At 41.2% G+C, this 18,990-nt stretch overlaps 1 protein-coding gene across 9 annotated transcripts in view; it reads right to left on the bottom strand.

Annotated features, from left to right (window-relative positions):
- Positions 1-18,990, bottom strand: part of Unc13c (unc-13 homolog C) — a 435,177-nt gene that overhangs the window by 122,457 nt on the left and 293,730 nt on the right. For all 9 annotated transcript variants that reach the window (XM_028865275.2, XM_028865283.2, XM_028865248.2 and 6 more), the window contains one exon: positions 15,869-15,954. In XM_028865275.2, coding sequence (XP_028721108.1) covers positions 15,869-15,954 — 86 coding nt within the window. The remainder of the gene's footprint in view (positions 1-15,868; positions 15,955-18,990) is intronic.

Below are 18,990 nucleotides of genomic sequence, written 5' to 3'. Positions count from 1 at the left end.
TTCTCTGAAAGTAAACTTCAGCTGACACTTGACTTCTGAGAGTAGCTGAACCCTGTATAATGAGGCTAGAAAATTAGAAGGAAAAACAAAAACAAAAAGGAGGCAGTAGCCATTATGTGAGCAATCAAATCACTCATAGAATCAACTTGGATTATTTTTTTATTACAAAACCCCCAAATGTTTTGAGAATTATAAGTTTTATACATTTTGGAGCCATCTGTTAAGTGAAGAGTTCATTTTTTTCAGCTTATATAATAGATGCAACAACAATATTTAGATGCTACTGAATATGTATGTCAAGCCTGCCAGCTAGAGAGTGTTTCGTGACTAAAATATCATGAGCACAATAAAAGAGCTAAAGATGGACGTGTGCTTCTTCTTTTGGAACTTTCTGGGGACTTGCCAGCAGGAGAAACAGTTGATGCTAAATGGTGACCAATAAAAGCAGCCTAAGAGAAGCCAGTTTACAGTGAGAAAGGAAATGTGTTTGCTGGGAGACACCAAGTGAGTGAGCACACAGACACAAAACAGATAAGGTCACTGAAGGCAGCCCGTAGAGAAATGTAACCTCCAATCACAGGCCAGGCAGTTACAGGACCAGTCTTGAATATTTAAATTTAATAGTTTAAAGGCAAATATTTTGCTATACATTAGTTGTTTTGCACTTTGTAAATCAAAACAGCTCCTCCCAGCCCTTTCTAGCTGTCTCCTCTTTCCACCTTGTTTGGCAGATCTGTTACAAAAAATAATTCCTTAGGAGACATTTCTCTGCATTTGTTGACAAAATAAAATAGCCATCTCAAGCACAGTCTCATCTCTATAGAAGTTATGATGTTCACATTTACATAAATAATGGTGAATATTTCACTAGTACCTGGCTCCTGGTTAAACTATGACCTTCCCAAGGGCAGACGTTTTGTCTTTTTTAGTCTGAAATACTTACCACAGTCCTTAATATAGATTATATATTTTATGTTAGCATACTGAGTGATCAATTGAAAAGTAACTTTTTAAAATCACAGTTGTGTGTATTTAATAACAAGTTATAGATCAACTGACAGCTTAAGAATAGTTTTTTTGTTTTGTTTTGTTTTGGTTTTTGTTTCTTTTTTGAGACAGGGTTTCTCTATGTAGTTTTGGTGCCTGTCCTGGATCTCGCTCTGTAGACCAGGCTGGCCTTGAACTCCCAGAGATCCACCTGGCTCTGTCTCCCGAGTGCTGGGGTTAAAGATGTGTGCCACCACTGCCCAGCCTAAGAATAGTTTTAAAGTCAGTTTTGAACTGACATCTTGCAGAATGGCTCATGATGAATAGGAAAGAAGCTATAGAGTCACATGATCTGAATTCCATGAGGTGGTTTCTTCTACTTTATTCAAAATTCTCTCTTACTTGCCAAACCATGTAATTACATTCAAAAGGTATAGGTAATGTAACTACAGGATATTGTGAACTCTCAAAAATTCTGCTGTACCAAGGGAAAATAATTTAAAGAATTAAAAATTAACAGTCATTGGGGCTGCAGAGATGGTTCAGTGGTTAAGGGCACTTGGTGCTCTTGCAGGGGAACTAGGTTCAGTTCCCAGCTTCCATATTGGCAGGTTCACAACCACCTGTAACTCCAGCTCCAGAGGATCCACCACCCTTGTCTGGCCTCCACAGGCAACTGCATGCCTGTGTGTTATATAAATTCACACAGACTATGACACACACACGTTGCTTCACACAAATCAGTTCTATTAAATATCCTTAGGAATGGTAAAGAAATCCATTTCATTGGACGTCAGAGTTTGCAGCTGATAAAGCCGGGTGGATATGCATTTTAATATTCTCCCATTCACTACAAGGGGTGACACAATATCTAGACACTGGATCAGAAATTCTAAACATGCAGCTATTGAAGAAAGAGGTATAGCCTGAGAGTCCTTGTGAGGACAGAGGGAACATTCTGCTTTCTCAGGCAGGAAAGCAAACTTGTGATGAGGGGAAAAAGACTGGCAGAAGGGCTCTCCAATATGGCGGCTCCCAATATGGTGGCTCCTAGTATGGTAGCCTAATAGCCAAGAAGGTCTTGAAATTTGAGATAAAGTTGTAGGGTAAAAAGGGCCAGAGAAAGAACGTCCTGGACCCGAGACCAGAGCCAAGGAAACACACCCTGTCCCTAACCAACTCAGAAATTGAAATCCAACCAATCCCTGAGCACAAAATCCAGCCAATCTCGGAGCTTGTTCCACCCTGGCAGAAGGACCACCCTGAAACTCTCCACCCAGGAAAGCTCTGCCCCTAAGAAACCACATATAAACCCTGTACTTGTTCAGTTTGGGGCCTGCCCTTTTCCCACCCTGGCAGAGGCAGCCATTCTCCTGGATTCCTCTCTCCCAGTAAATCTCCAGTGAGGTTTGTTGTAAGGACTTTCTTTCCCCAGAGTGGAGCAGAGCAGAGTTGTAATGGCTCTCACTGAAGTGGTACAGAACTGCTACATTTCTGTGGGGGAAATTCTCTTAGCATAGCAGACATGTAACAACTTTTGCCGGAGTAGAGTAAAACTGTAACACTTTACCTGGGAAAACTTTCCCTTCCTGAAGCAGAGCTGGTACACTCCCGGGTGCTGAACAGAGCTGTAACTCTTCTCCAGAGCAGAGGGGAGCAGAGCTGTAATAACCTCACTGGGGGCAGGGGGAACCCTCCCCTGCCGAGCAAAGTTGTTATATTCATTAGGAAAACCTTTGGAGCAAGGACTGTAACACTTTGCTAGGGAAACTGATCCCTGCCAGAACAGAGCTGTAACACTTCTGTTGGGATACTTTACACTTCAGAGCTATAGGTATTCCTTGGCCTCCAACTGCTGACATACCCCTTTCCCTTCTGAGCTTCAGGTAATACTTAGCTTCTGACAGCCAGGATACACTTCCCTTCAGAGCTGGAGGTATTTCGTGGCTTCTGACTGCCAGGATCCCCTTTCTCTTCCGAGCTGGATGTATGTCTTGGCTTCTGACTATTGGGATACCTTTCTCTTCCGAGCTGTAACACAAGTATTCCTTGGCTTCCAACCAACATGATACCTTTTCCTTCAGAGCTGTCACACTTATGGCAATGATATGGCTTACTTGGTAAAAGCACACAAGCTTAATGACCTGAGTGTCATCCCTAGAACCCACAAAAATTGTCCTCTGACTTCTATATATGTACAGGGCATGTATGTATACACACACACACACACACACACACACACACACACACACACTCACTCATTCACACACACCATTAAATTAAAAACAAAACTTTTAAGTATTCTAGGAAATTTGATTGTGCCATAAATCCAAGTGGAATTTACTTTATATGTTATTTTTCTTGAAAATAAAATATAATGAAATCAGGATCTGGAGAGCTATCTCAGCAGTTAAGAGCATGCACTGCACTTGCAGAGGGTCAAAGTTCAGTTCCCAGTACCCCTGTCAGGCAGTTCACAACTGCCTGTAACTCCAGCTCCCAGGGATGTGAAACTTTTGGCTCCTGTAGCCACCTGTACTTATGTGTACAAGCCCACACACAGACACATACATAGGGATAATTTTGAAATGAAAAGAAATCTTAAGAAAATTAACAAAAACAAACATTCACCAAAAATGAAAGCTAGATTTGTCTGCAATCTTCTACCTTGAGTAGACTTTTTCAAAATTACTTCATTTGCAAAGGCAATAGGAAACACAAACTTCATGCAATTTACCCCCTTAAACAGCACCCCTCTGCCCAGCATTTCTCCAAGGAGAACTTGCAATATGATTTATACTTTCCAAAATTCCCACAGGAAGTGCTCCTCACTAAGTGGACAAGGTCTGTCCAAACCCAAGCACTACTGCTTCCTTAGCTACACCAGAGATCCAAATACAGTCACCTGTAGCAGGAATCTTAAAAGTTCTTATTAATAAAATCAAACCTGAGGCGAGTTATTGGGGTCCATGCTGGTAGATCAGAGAGACAGAACAAACCACAGCTATCTCACCTCGCCAGATCCTCAGCTGGTCTTGTCTCCTCAGACTGGAGGACTCTGAGTCCTCATCTGGAATGGGTCTCAGCTGAATTACTGCTCAAAAGCCTGAATGCTTAACCAGCCACATGTTTAACCAGCCAAATGCTTAACCAGGCCAAAATCTTAACCAGCCAAAAGCTTCTAGTTTCTGGTCCTCACGCCTTATATATCTTTTTGCTGTCTACCACCACTCCCTGGGATTAAAGGCTGGCTTTCTGGGATTAAAGGTGTGTGTCACCATGCTTGGCTATTTCCAGTGTGGCCTTGAACTCACAGAGATCCAGAAGGATTTCTATCTCTGGAATGCTAGGATTAAAGGTGTGAGTGCCACCATTTTCTAGCCTTTGTATCTAGTGGCTGTCTGTTCTCTGACCCCAGATAAATTTATTAGAGTACACAATATTTTGGTGAACACAATACCACCACAGTCACCAAATGCCATGCCCTCCTGGTGGAGATGGATGAGAGCTCTCTGTCACTCAGCATGCTTATTCTGCTTCCCAATGTTCTTAGCTTATAATGAACATTGAGTGCAGCTATTAACCTCAAGGGTTATGTCTTCCCTATAATGGACAGAAAATGAAATTCAAATCCCCATGCAAACAGTTTTATTCAGTTAGCACAAATTTAAACAAGATAACTCTTCACACTTTTAACTTGGCATAGGGAATAAGGTCTGACAAGCCATTTAACCTCTGGGCACCTTAATTTCTGTTAGTCCTGTTTAATACTGAATCACTTCATAAGATGTTGGGCAGCTTAATAATCTAATGAGGATACAAAATGAGCACACACAAAAAAAACTTAACTTGTAAGTGAAAGCTGAGACTCAATACAAAGAGGATGGAAAAGCTAACATTTTAATGATAAATGTATTCCAGGTGCCATAGTTTCTTTACAACGAGTTGCCTTCTATAGATCATGAATAATAATTACCTGTTATGGTGTGAAGAAATAATGGATAAAATGATAAAGGAGGGATCATTTGGCTGGGAATGTACCTTAGTTGGTAGATCACTTGCCTAACATACATGAAGCTCTGGGTTCAATCTCTAGCCCTGAATATACTAGGTATGGTAGAACATGCCTGTAATCCTAGTGCTCAGGGGATGAAGGCAGGAGGATCAGAAGTTCAAGGTCATCTTCAACTGTATAGCGAATTTGAGTCTAGCCTGGACCACATGAGACCCTGTCTCATAATAATGATGATGATGACGGTGACTACTCTACTGCTCCTGCTACTGTACTTACTACATAAGATGCAGGGACTATGGAGGTTGATAAAACAATCATGCTTTAAACTGTTATTCCCAGAATTTCTTCCATTCTTCTCTTAATCTTAACAGTTAAAAAAAGATTTGTATAAAATTCTATTGCCAAATTACTTTTTATAACAACTGCATTAAGCTACAATTTACACACCACAAGGTTCACCTATTCAAAGTCTACACTACCGCTGGCATGGCAAGACGGCATGATGGCTGATGGGAACAGATTTCTGTCCACAAAGTTGGAAATCTAAATTTGGATTATGGTGAAGGGTGTATCGACTGTAAAAATCCTCAAGGACCCTGAGACTGTCTCATTTCATTCTTATAAATGCTTTAAGGGTTCAGACTCCAGAGAAAGATGGCATCTCCATGCAGGAACACAGAAGAGGGAACCCAGGGAGAAAAAGTCAGCTGCAGAGGAGGAGGAGGAGGCGGCAGGGCTGTACATGGTGGGAAGAGCCTGTAAGTCCAGCACCCAGAAGGCCGAGGTAGAGTTCAAACCCATCCTAGGCTACACAGGAGTTCTAATCCTGCCTGTGCAAGAAAAAAGGAAGTGGTACTAGACTGAGCTCATTTAAATTGATGGCCGTCAATCTGCACACTAGTAGCTAATGAGTTACAGAACAGCAAGAATGGAAATGTGCTAATTACTCAGGGCTTCTTGAGACAGCAAAGTGGAGGGGTTGTGGCTGGAACTGGCTGGAGGGAATGGAGGGGAAGGGAAGGGGAGGAGCGGTTACATTTTGGAGGTAGAAGAGAAGTAATTTGTGTGGTTCTACAGACACTGGAAATGTAGGAGGAATTCACGGAACAAATGTAATGTCAGACAACTTAGCATTCTCTCCCACGTGGACCACTGAACTGTGTAACCAATAAAGTACTGCAGAAGTGATGAGGTGCAGCTTTGTACCCATGTTATGTCTAGCCTAGCATGACAGCTGGGATCAGCTAGCTGCTGAGACTCAATGACAGTCCAGCAGTTTAGGTGAGGTTACTGCTGAGAACTGAGGTCTCTGTCAACAGCCAGATGGCTTGACCACCTACAGCATCCTCTAGCTAGTCAGCCATGCAGCAGACAGCCCTGGATGGGATCTTGATTATAACTCCCAAGATCCTAACCAGGAGCTCTGATCCTACTGAATTGACAGAGACAATCCATATTTACGTGCTGTGGGATAAAAGGTCACACGATCGGTGACTGATGTACTCTCGTTAAGCTTTTCAGCAGTCTGAGCGGAGAGTTTCTCATTTACGATTTCGGTGGCGTGGAAGCCGTCTGTTCAGCTTGTTCTTTTTGAAGAGATGATCCCACTAAGATGATAAGCCAGCATGTCAGTGGCTTTGTTTATTGCTGTGACAAAATGCTTGACCAAAGCCACCTAAAGGAGGTGCATTTTCATGATGATCCTAAATCACATCAAGTTGACAATGAACATCAACTAGCATAACTAGTGAACCGGTTAGTTAGTAAAGTAGGTCAGCTGTATAAGGGACAGAGTAAGAGAGCCCAGCTCCTTGCCTTGAAGTGTCCTGGGTTCTTAACATGTGAAAGACAAAGGAAGGTGGTGGCCTTCCAGCAGTGACCACTTCAAGAGGGAAATTTGAGTTAATAATTTAAATGCTTTTTTATAAAAATTAACCAATTAATTAATTTGTATGTGTGCAGACATAGCTTTTGCTTGCTTGTCTATATATGGGCCATGAGCACACAGTGCCTCTGGAGGCCAGAAGAGGGAGTTAGATCCCCTGGAACTGAAGTTATAGGGAGCTATGAGTTGCCTGATATAGGTGCTGGGAAGCAATCTTAGGTCTTTTGCAAGAACAGCAAGTGTTCATATGTATATACACAACTCCCTCTCTCTTTCTCTCTCTCTCATACATTACATCCCAACTGCAATTTCCTCCTTCCACTCCTCCCAGTTCCTTCCCCCACTTCCCTTCTCCCCCAGATCCACTCCTCCTCCATTTCCCTTCAGATAAGAAAAGGCCTCCCTAAGATATCAACTGAACACAGCATAGCAAGTGACAACAAGACTAGGCATAAACCCTCATATCAAGGCTGGAAAAAGCAACCCACTAGGAGGAAAAGGGTCCCAAGAACAGGCAAAAGAGTCAGAGACATCCCCATCCCCACTGTTAGACATTCCACAAGAACACTAAGCTACATAACCATAACATATGTAGAGGACCTAGCTCAGACCCATACAGGCTCTGTGGTTTTTGTATCAGTCTTTGAGCCCTTATGAGCCTCTGTTAGTTGATTATGTGGTTTGCATTCTCATGGTGTCCTCAACCTCTCTGGCTCCTATCATCCTTCCTCCCCCTCTTCTGTGGGGTTCCTCAAGCTCTGCCTAATGTTTGGCTGTGGATCTCTGCATCCTGTAGCAAGTGTTCTTCACTGCTAAGTCATCTCTCCAGCTCTGGGATTTAAGTTCAAATAACATCTCAAATGGAAAATTCCAGAAAACTCAGTGTTTTTGTGGAGTACAAGGGACCAGGATACAAAATTAGACAAAACTCTGCACTGTTAGTATTCATTGCTCTTCCTTTCAAAACCAAGTAGACCCAGAGTGCATGAGCTATAGCTAGGACTGTCTTGTTACAGCCTGAGAGGCAGAAGGGAAACATCCATCAAGACCTTCATGCACTTTTTAGATATTGACCAGACCACAAAGAAAAGTATCTGAACAGACAATGTGGGACCTGTCAGGTCTATAGAAGAGCTCACAGGAGTTCTAGAAACTCATTTCTATTTGCTTGGGATTCTGCTAAACTCAACAATGTGGAAAGCAGATTCATGGGCCACTGCATAATTTTAGAATACAAGGGGATGCTCAACAAAAGGATTTGCTTATACTACTATTGAGAGAGACATTCATAGTCTGAGATATCAGTTTAGTCTTGTATTTGCTTTTTTATTATCTTTTCTTTGGACCCGGAGAAAATGGGTTAATTATGTACTTACTCTGATATCATGTGGGTCATAATAATTTAATTATCTTTTGCTGAACTAGTTAATAAGGTGAATGGTGGCCAGGTAAAGGTTCAGGTAGACAGCAGCATTGCAGGTCCTCCTGGACCTCTGTTTTGCTTTCCTGTGACCTGAAGGCCAAACATCTCCATTGACAGTCACTAAATTAATCACACACATTGTTTATCCTGCCTGCCTACTCCAGGAAAAAAGCAAGAAGTTTCGATTTAATGACAAGGAGGGCCAGGAAGCAGGAGGGAGGATACAACTTTCAGAGGAGGAAACTGTGAAGTGGATTTACTCTGTGAAAGGTCTGTCCTCCCAAGTGCAGGCCAATCCTGATGATTTCCTTAGGAGCAAGGATGAAACAAGTCTCTCTCATTCTAAAAAGATATGTTTAGGAAGGAAGAAACCGAGGGTGGGTGACAGCATCAATTACAGTTACCCTTTTGGTTTCTTTTATGTTTATTTCCACATAGACATTTTCTGCTCACTCATGGTGTGGTAGGGTCCATTGCTATTTCCACTTCTCAGCTATAATTCAAGTATTTTCCCTACTTAATTTGTATTTCAATTCTTCTGGATCACAATGTTCCAAATAGCTTTATGTCTGGGAGGTCCTGAGTTTTCCAGGCGCTGAAGGAAAGGCACTAAAGAAGAGTAGGGTGGGGTGGGGGGAAGGAACATGGAAACCAGCGAAAGCAGTTTGCCTCAAGACAGTGATCTGCTTGTGCTTCAATACCCACTCTCGTGGATCCTTAGTTTACCATCAAGTGATACTGGGGGATTTGTTTTTAAATAAAGGTTTTTATTTTTAGTTTTGGATCTATGTGCATGTCTATGAATGTGAGTGCAAGTGTCTGCAGAAGCCAGAATAAGGCATCAGAGCTTCTGGATCTGGAGTTACAGGTGCTTGTGAGCTGCCTGATGTGGGTGCTGGGAATCAAACTTTGGTCCTCTGCAAGAGCAGCAATTGCTCTTAACCACAGAGCCATCTCTGCACTCCTACCACAGAGAAGTTAATAGATGTTTCCAAAATTTGAGACCATATCACCTGACAGTGGATTTTATTGGCTAGCCCGTGATATCTGTTTGATGGTTGCAATTTGGCTTCATGTCATTAAGGGAGAGTTCTACCGTGTGTTCCACATGATTCCTGCTAATGTAGAATGGGTTGTTGTGTATTAGGTGGTTATCCTAAGGATGAGCAACTAAACCAGAGTGATAGAGGCTGTGAAATTACTAACATGAGGTAGACCAGGTCTGAGATTACTGGAGGAGAAGCAAGGAAAACTTATGGGGCAGCATGGCAGACACTCTTTCTAAGACAAAGGCAGACCATGCCTTTCTGATGTCATTATCTTTGTGGTCACAAGACCAATAGTAATACACTTAAGTTCTTTAAAGTGACCTGAGATCCATATTTGGGACAATTGATAATCATGGTGGTAGCAGTGTTTGGAGAGGAGCCTTCTCCCAGAAATCAGCCAACATAGATGAGAGGGGAGTAAGACCTTTGCACAGTATTGACTATGCAACTGGTTATAAGCTGAAGGAAGACTGTCCTTGGAAGGTGTGCATACGTGTTAATGGAAACAGCTACACATGATGCTGAAAAACAGAACTGGCAGTATGAGAAGCCTCAACAACCTGTAATGTCCAATGGATGCCTAAGGAATTGACAATCATCACTGGTAATTAAGACATACAATGGTAAAACTCAGCTTTTACTTTCATCTGCACTGTTGAGGACCACTGCTACCCAGCCCCTCAGCACCACCTCATGACACAGAGATGAAGAAGAGCCCCTCCTAGCCCAAGTAAATTCACCCTAAAACATGAGATTCTCACATGCTTCCTGCACAGACTGAAAGTAAACAACCTTGATCAAGGAGACTCAGGCCAGGTGAAAAGTTGATTGTGTCTTGTGCATTGTAATTAAAAAATTTATTCCCTGCCCAGGCCAATTTAATAAAATAGTTCTTAGACAAACTGATTTCTTTTCAGTGACCTCCTCCCCACCCCCCAGTAAGGAGGATCAAGGCCGTGGGCATGACTTCTTTCAGCTCCTAGCTCAGGCACTGCTCAGAGAATGTGGTGAATTTGGAAGAAACATCAGAATTTGTTCCTTACCCTTGTTACTATCAAGTATGGATGTATTTCCCAATACAACTTGAAGCTCAGCCACAATCTCTTTCAGAATCAATGTTTTCAGGAATCCTAAGCAGTTTTTCATATAAGCGTTGTTTAGAAACTACTTGAATTCTGTAGACCTTCTCTAACATCTGGACCTAACACCTCATCCTGACCGCTAATGTCTGACACTCAGTGTCTGGCCCCCTAACACCTGGTCCCTAACATCTGAACCCTAACATCTGTCCCCCCAACACCTCACCCTGAACGCCTGACTCCTATCTTAGGATTCTGCAAAAGTTGCTGCTTAACAACTCTGAAGACACAGGTCTGTGTTACAACACATAGGAAGCAGCCAGGTTTAAGAACTCCAGGCAGCCAAGTTTAATTAATACAACGACAAACACCATGTCCATTGATTTTCTGACTGGTCAGACATTTCACTAACATGTATATCTAGGCATTCAGATGTCTAATTCTTGCTTAGCAAACCATAATGGTTATCAATAAACATTTGTTGAGTACTTACTAACTGCCGGGCACCTCTTCCCCTCGCTCCCAAGCTTGCCTGTTGCTTCATTTTTAACACTTTATGTAGTCAGTATGCAAATGCGGAAACTGAGGTTTGGTACATTTAACAAAATGCACCCAACAGAGAGTAATAGTGCCCCAGATTCAAACTTGGCCTGACTCTGCTCTCTCCGAAGATATTTGGAAGGAACCCCATAGACCAACTGCATTCCAGCATGAGGTCAGACATCCGATCTGAACACCTTTCTCTTCCTGTATTTCTTTCCTCGTGTTTTCATGAGAAGCTTAACCTTGGCTGACCAGATTGAAACAGAGGCAGGGATTAGGGAAGTACACCTCTGGTTGTGCTCTTGAGGGTTTCTTCAGGGAGTATTAAGCAACAGGCAAGACCAACTCCTCATTCTCTCTCTCTGCTTCCTGGAAGTCATGATGTGAGTACTCTGCTCTGTCATACTTACCCGCCATGATGGCCTGAATCCTTTGGAGTATGAGTCAAGATAAACCATTCCTCTCTCATGTTGCTTAAGTCTAGTGTTTTGTCAGGACAACAAGAGTCTTCTGACAACAAGGCTCCACTCAACAAGTATTACATCTGCATCAATTACATCATTATTGCATATTGAATTTGAAAGGTGATTTATGCCAACCGGGAACACAAAATGCATTGCCTCAAACAGGCTGAGCAAAGACAGGAATAAAGTTGTTTTATCTTTTAATTAGAAGCTGATGAGTTCATGTAGTAAGGACAAAAATCTGTTCTCCAAAGCATCCAGTCCTTAGGTCCTAGCCAGCTCTGTTTTGTCAACCTGATGCCATCTGAGCCGCTCACAAGTCATACTCAGACACTTTGACCACAAGGCAAATTATGTAAGAACAACACAGCCTGTCTAGGTCAGTGGCTTGAAGCAGTGCTCCACAGTCAATTAATTTTAACAATGTTTTATGAGGCAAGCAGGCAGAATAACAACATGCAAAAGAGCCTGCCTGGGGAACTGTCTTTAAGTATATACCTTGAATTCTTGAGATGCTCTTGGTCCTCGGTTTTCTCTAGTAATTGTTATTCATGCAATGTAATAAGGAGATGGAGATGTTTCTTGAAGACAGTTATTAGGTTGAAAAAGGGGAGAGAGAATGCCAGATTGTTATAGATCTGTAACATCCTCCACTGTAACTGACTCCTGACAGACCCTGGGAAATTCTGAGGAGTCTTTCATCCCTTGTATGGTGACTGAAATATTCTCCTTCCATAAGCACCATGCTTGTGAGATTGCAAGGTATTTAAAGACTCATTTTAAGGCTGGAGAGAGGGTTCAACATCTGTTGCTCTTCCAGAGGACTTGGGTTCAGTTCCCAGCACATACAATGGGCAGCTCAAAGCTACTTGTAACTCTAGCTACTGAGAATCTGATGCCCACTTTTGGCCTCTTGGGGCACTCCTCACATGCATGTGGTACACACACACACACACACACACACACACACACACATTATTTTATCTTTACAGCAACTACTAACCTATTATTACCAAGCATTTCCTAGAAAAGAAGTTAGTGATTAGAGTTTGTGTGCTAATTGCTCAAACTCATATGCTAGGAAGTGATTAAGCTTTCAGCATTTTGTGCCTCGACTCTCCAATCTTTCATTGCCTCCCTCAAGTGCTCAGCTGCAATAGTGAAGGACTCTGGCTTTATCCTTAGGGTTCTTTGTTCAAGGTTGTCCTTTTTAGAACTTCTCTCACACAAATGCATATACTAGTTTCTACTAAGGTTTTCTGAATACAACATAAAGCCCTGTCTAATAGAAGATACATAATCCAAGTTATTCCCCTATGTTACTACATGTGCCTTCCTGAAAATGTTTACAAGTGTAAAATAGCAGGAACTACTGAATTATATATACTCTAAGTGGGTAGATTATATGATAGGTGAACTATATCTATTTTTTGAAAGTCAAATTAACAAAAATTCTTGCTCAGAAGATTCTTATTCCCACTGGCTATGAAAATCATAAAATATTAATTGATTGATCTTGGGCTACTTTTTGATGATAGAATCTCAGAATTTAGGGTTACTTCTTTTGGACTGAGTATGAAATTAAAAATCTATGATTAATAAGCTTCTGATCAAAGCTAAAGAAAGTTTTACTTGTAGCATTTCTAATTTAACTATTTCAAAGATAAGGTTTTATATTTTTGGATACATATTATATTTACTAATTATATTGTCTAAAACTGGAATTTTTTTTTTGTTTTATTGAGATGGGTTATCACTACATAGCCCTGGCTGTCCTAGAACTCACTATGTAGACCAGGCTGGCCTTGAACTCACAAAGGTCTATTTGCTTCTGCCTCCTGAGTGCTGGGATTAAAGGAGTGGGTCACTACCCTGGGATTGGTACTTCTTTTTAAGTAAAGATAATTGCTCTAATTTTCTTTCTGTTGTGGTAAAACACTGATGGAAAGCAACTGAGAGGAGGAAATTATTTATTCGGCTTACACTTCCACAGAACAGTCCATCACTGAGGGAAGTCATGGCAGCATCTTGAAAGTAGAAACCAAGAAGGAACACTGCTTGCTAGCTCATTCACAGGCTCATACTCAGCTAGTTTTCTTATATAGCCCAGAACCACTGGCCTAAGGATAGTGCCTCCCACAGTGGGCTAGGTCCTCGTACTTCAATTTGTGATTGAGACAATCCTCCACAGACATGCTCACAGGTCAGTTTGATGCAGATAATTCCTCATCAGAGGCTTCTTCTTTCAGCTGACTCTAGGGTTTGTCAAGCTGATAATGAAGGGTATGTAATGAGGTTAATAACCAAATGTATTTCAGCAAGTCTCTATACTAGCACACATGGGGACACACTGGCAGCCTGTGTCACCTTGAAATGGTCCTAACTCATCAATTCCTCTGGAGTGCAGGTGGAACTACTTTTCCCCACTACCCATTCCTTTGAGCCAATGTGATCCTCTGGTTGTACAGGTAAGGACAGGTAAACATAATTATCAGCATGCCTCCAAGATAGGTAAGTCCTTCATACTATTTCTATTACACCATTAAATTAAGATGGCCTTAAGAAGTTATTGAGTAATTTCCATAGTTCATTGTAGACCATATAGATATACTACTGAGTTATAGGAAGTCTCATCTGAGGTGTAACACTAGAAGCATCTTGCAAGGTTGTATGAGAAGGCTAGTAGGATGAGAAGCCCGGGCATGAGAGCAGCCATAACGGAGAATGAGCTTTGGTCATGATGAGGACATGAAGGATCAGTGCTGACCTTACTTGATTGGCTTTGGTCATTAGATTAATGCTGTGCCAAGATCTACAACAGGAAGTATGGAGAAGCAGCTGCAGGTTTGGACAGAAGGGACTGAGAATTCTATTGCTGACTCTAACATTTAGATGTCCAAAGGGAGCTCAAGGAGGGCTGGAGGGTGCAAGAATTAGGCTCATGGAAGTAGAGGCTGCCTGGGGAGTTTAGTTGCTTGGTAGACTGCTGGTTGCTGTGTTATTTTTATGAGTGTTTTCAGACCACCAAGAGTCAAGTCAGAGGGTTGGAAAGCATGTGACTGGAGGATGAGGGAACGGGCTGGGTCATAGTATGTTAGAAAACAAAGAACTCATTCATACTAAGGAGTCTATACCTGTGAGCAGCACTGGCATGATTTTAAAGATTAGATAAAGCTTTCTGGTTGTGGGTGGAAGGTCCCAATTGACTAGAAAACCAAATTATAAGCCACCATGCATCTCGTTGGTCAAATCTGAGTATTCTTTTCGAAGGCATCACATTTACGTTTTAGCAAAACTGAAAAGCAGAGGTCTAAGGAGCATGGACTCTGAGTTGCTCCTACCATGTCAGTCAATCTTACAAAACAGTTGAATACTTTCCTAAGCTGTACATCCGAATAAGACAAGCTCTTGCCATTCCTCTTAGTACAGTCCAGTCTCTTGTATGGCCCTCTGCGCCCTGGAAACCCATCTCCACAGTCTCTCCAAACTTACCTCCTGCTAGGCGCTGACTTTTCTTTTTCTCAAATGTATCTTGTGCTGATTCTATCTCTGTTTTGTCCTTTACCTCAGGAGTTTTTGTTTCTCTTTCTTATTCAGGTCTTTGTGAAGGAAATGCTCCTTACTGACAGCTCCTTGGACATTGTGGTGTCTATACCTCAAGTCTGACTGAGAAGAGTCATCCCCAGGCTGCCATGGCTATCCCTCTGTCCTCTCCACAGCAGTTACAGCAGTGCTTGTAACTCTCTTTCACAGTCTTGCTCAAGAAAGGGACTGTGGCTAATGTCCTTTTATGCCACCTCACACTGACTGGGGTGGAAATCACTGTATCCCGACTCAGGCTCACTATACACCTGCCTACTATGTCTTAAGGAGGTTTCTACTAGGCTTCGTGTTCAACATGGCTGTCTGGTTGATGGGTCCATCATGACCTTTATGTGTAGGTGGATGCTCAAACAACCTTTTTTAGACATAGTTAACCTAAGGCTGTGTTTCTCTGGCTCTCCACTGTTTGATTTGCTCTTGCTCAGAGTGGAGCTCACGGTGAAAAGGCTTCCTATTGACTCTGTGTGAGTGCTGGCCAAACTTTAACCACATCCATCTATAGGGACTACGTTCAAGTCTATGGAGACAAATAGCTGGAACAATACTGTTCTCCCATCCTCAGGTGTGGTTCCCCTTGCGGGAAAAATTTCCACAGACCATTTTTGCCTCTGCACATCTCTACAGGTGGAACATATAACATGCATGACATTGCAACTTGGGCTGTCTGGTGCCAAACGTGTTCTTCAGGACTTTTAAATACTTTGTGACCTTCCTTCATCTTCTACCACGTGGTAGTATGCTTTATAACTAAGCTAAGCACAATAATCCATATTTTACTTTACACTTATTTTAGGAAATAGAGATGAATGTTTGGACTTACCCTCTAGAGCATATTTCATATCGAGGGCAAAGAGAGACCACATGATTTCGGCACTTATCTTTCCCATGTTTAGTTCTTGAGGAAACCTAAAACAAAACACATCATACTAGCATATCAAAAATAACAATATCCCTGAAAACCCAAACACCTCATTTCACCCGTAACCACAGTTGTCATTACATGGCTCATATACACTTATATATACTTTCATTTATGCATTTTCTTCCTACTGACTTTAATAAGCTGAGGTAGTATAAGCTAAAAAGAACACTGAGTGGTGACATAGATATTATTTTATTGGCACCAAAGAGGCAGAGCCCAGGGATTCCCTGGGATGTCTCTGTGATGTGTTTGGGTCATGACAGTTCCATCTGTCATACTAAATAATGTCTTCTAAGCATCCATCTTGAGGGTAGATCAAATGAAACCAAACAACAGACACCACATAATACCAGAGAGACCCACCACACACATGATGTACATGTAGATACACAGATATGTCAAAACATATAGATTTGTTTTTTTAATACAAATCTAAAAAGATTAACCCTGTAAATTAATCTTGTTGAATCTAGGAAGCATTACCTAAGTACATATGATGTTGCTAAGACCTCGAGTAAGACAACACATATGCAATTATTCTAATTACACTTTCAACACAAAGAACGGTATACTTCATCAATACCCCTGACTGAAAGACACACATCAACTTGTCTCATAATATCCACTCATATTTAAACATAAACATTTATAGGTTTATTTACCAAAATTTAAACTTAGAACTCTTATAATAAAAAATCAATACACACACACAACTAGTCCTCAGCCTTCAATATATTTTGTCAATATAAAAATAATCATAGACAAATTATTTTAAAAGATTTCATTTGTACACAGATGCTGATACCACTCAGTTTGTGTTATATTAGTTTTTTTTGCTTCAAATAGGCAGAAGCAAAATTATAAATGGTATAATGAGTGTTTTAGGCTCAGGGGGGAGAAAATGGGTAATTATATTTAATTTATTTCCATTATTTTTAATCAGAACTTAAGTAAGAACATATCAGGTCATAATGCCTGAACAAAAAAGGAAAAAAAATGAAACTACAAATTAATATTTCCCATATACATTACTTCAAGAATCTCCAATAAAAACTGAATTCCATAGATTTTAAAGATTTATTTTTATTTTTAATTATGTATCTGTGTGTATCTATATGTGTGTATCTATATGTGTGTATGTACATGTGTGTACAGGTGTCCACAGAGGCCAGAAGATGATGCTAGATCCTTAGGATCTGGAGTTAAGACAATGTGAACCAGATTAGTTCCAATCTTAAAAAAAATTGGCTTAAGGGAGCTGACAGACACTGTTGAATCTTCAACCTGGCAAATTCCAGTGCAAATGAAATCACCAGTCACGATAGAGTCACACTGGAAAAATACACACAGTCTAAAAAATAAATAAGCTAGCAATAGCAATATGAAAAGAAGTGGTCTGAGTCAGATGATCCAATTACTTGAATAATTAGCAAATAATTTAAAAAGAAAAAACCCCAGAAAACCCAAAACCCAAAACAAACAAACAAACAAAAAAAAAAAACCAAGGCTGGAGAGAAGGCTCAGCAGTTAAGAGCAACCATTGCTCTTGAGGACCAGAGTTGAGCTAAAGTACCTAAATCAGGTATCTCCAGCTCCAGCGAATGTAACACCCTCTTCAGGCTTCTGCACTCACATGTACACTCTCATCATTAAAGACAAAATATACCTTAACAAAGACACAGAAAAAAAAAAACCTAACAACACAGGAAAAGAAATGCATACTCTATCAACATTCCAAGACATTTAAATTAAAATTATGGTAAAATACGTTGTTTCAGACTACAAGCTATAATGAATTGTAAGCATGTGTCATGACTGCTTCCCCTTTCTCTAAAGGGCTTCACTTCTTACACAGGGCAAGCACCTGAGCTGCCACACTGTACCCTTCTCTGCTCTGCACCCTGGACTCCTGTCTACTGGCTCCACCACCCTCACATTACATGATACAATGGAATAATGAACAGATCTTAAGGAGAGAAGACAGAACTGCTAGTGGTAATGTCTGAAATGTGTAATTTCATGATTTCCTCTTGACACAGGCTTTAATTTATCTAGCATCATTTCACGATATTACCTTTAGGTTTCAACACTACTGTGAATAACACCATCCCTTTCTCAGTTTTTGTCTAGAATTACAAAACATTTCTCTTGGATTTGCGACATACTATACCCAAATATGATACCTTGCTGTATTGAATACTTTTTCAATACATGTCTGTGTATGCTTGTAAGTGTGTGTGTGTGTGTGTGTGTGTGTGTGTGTGTGTGAGTGTAAATGCATTCTGTGTGTGACAGTGTGTTGACTCTAAAAGGGGTGTCAAATCCCCTGCATCTGGAGTCCCAGGCAGTTGTGAAACATCAGAAATGGGTGCTGAGAATAGAACCCAGGTACTCTAGAAGAGCAGTAAGTACGGAGCTATCTCTTCCATTATTGTATCAAATACTTTAAGTGAATACAATTTGGGAAATGTCATGTAAGAAGGACTTTCTCTGCTCTGGGAATTGGTTGGAAAGCCCCCGTGGGACAGGTGAAAGGTGACATCCCTACACTTCAAGAGAAGGGACACTCATTTCTCGGTAGACACAGAAGCCAAGAAGACTTGCTGTCCACCCCCCCCCCCCCAGTCAACGATGCCCTCACTGTGCAGCTATTGCTCAATGGTGCCCTCCATGACTCTGTTCTTCATCTCTACCATGGAGACATCCAGGTCTAACCACTGCACAGTCCTTCCCTGTGAATTCTTCCATGTACTATAACATGCACAGTAACTACATTGATACACTTCTGTCATGTTAACCTGTCCTCTTGCAGGGACCCCAGAGGAGAACTCAGAAGAGCAGAAGAAAGAGACACAATCTTCCTATACCACCAATTACTACCACGTCTATGCATGCAGATTTCCTGGGATATACCTGAAGAAACCTTAAGAGCACAAGTGTAGCCTGTGATAACTTCAAGCTTACAGTTTCCAAAACTCAGTTCAACCTGAATTTCCAGAACTGGAGGAATGATATTTAAA

Source organism: Peromyscus leucopus, chromosome 14 (assembly GCF_004664715.2).
Source record: "Peromyscus leucopus breed LL Stock chromosome 14, UCI_PerLeu_2.1, whole genome shotgun sequence".
Lineage (NCBI taxonomy): Eukaryota > Metazoa > Chordata > Mammalia > Rodentia > Cricetidae > Peromyscus > Peromyscus leucopus.
This window is presented reverse-complemented; position numbering and strand designations above follow the sequence as displayed.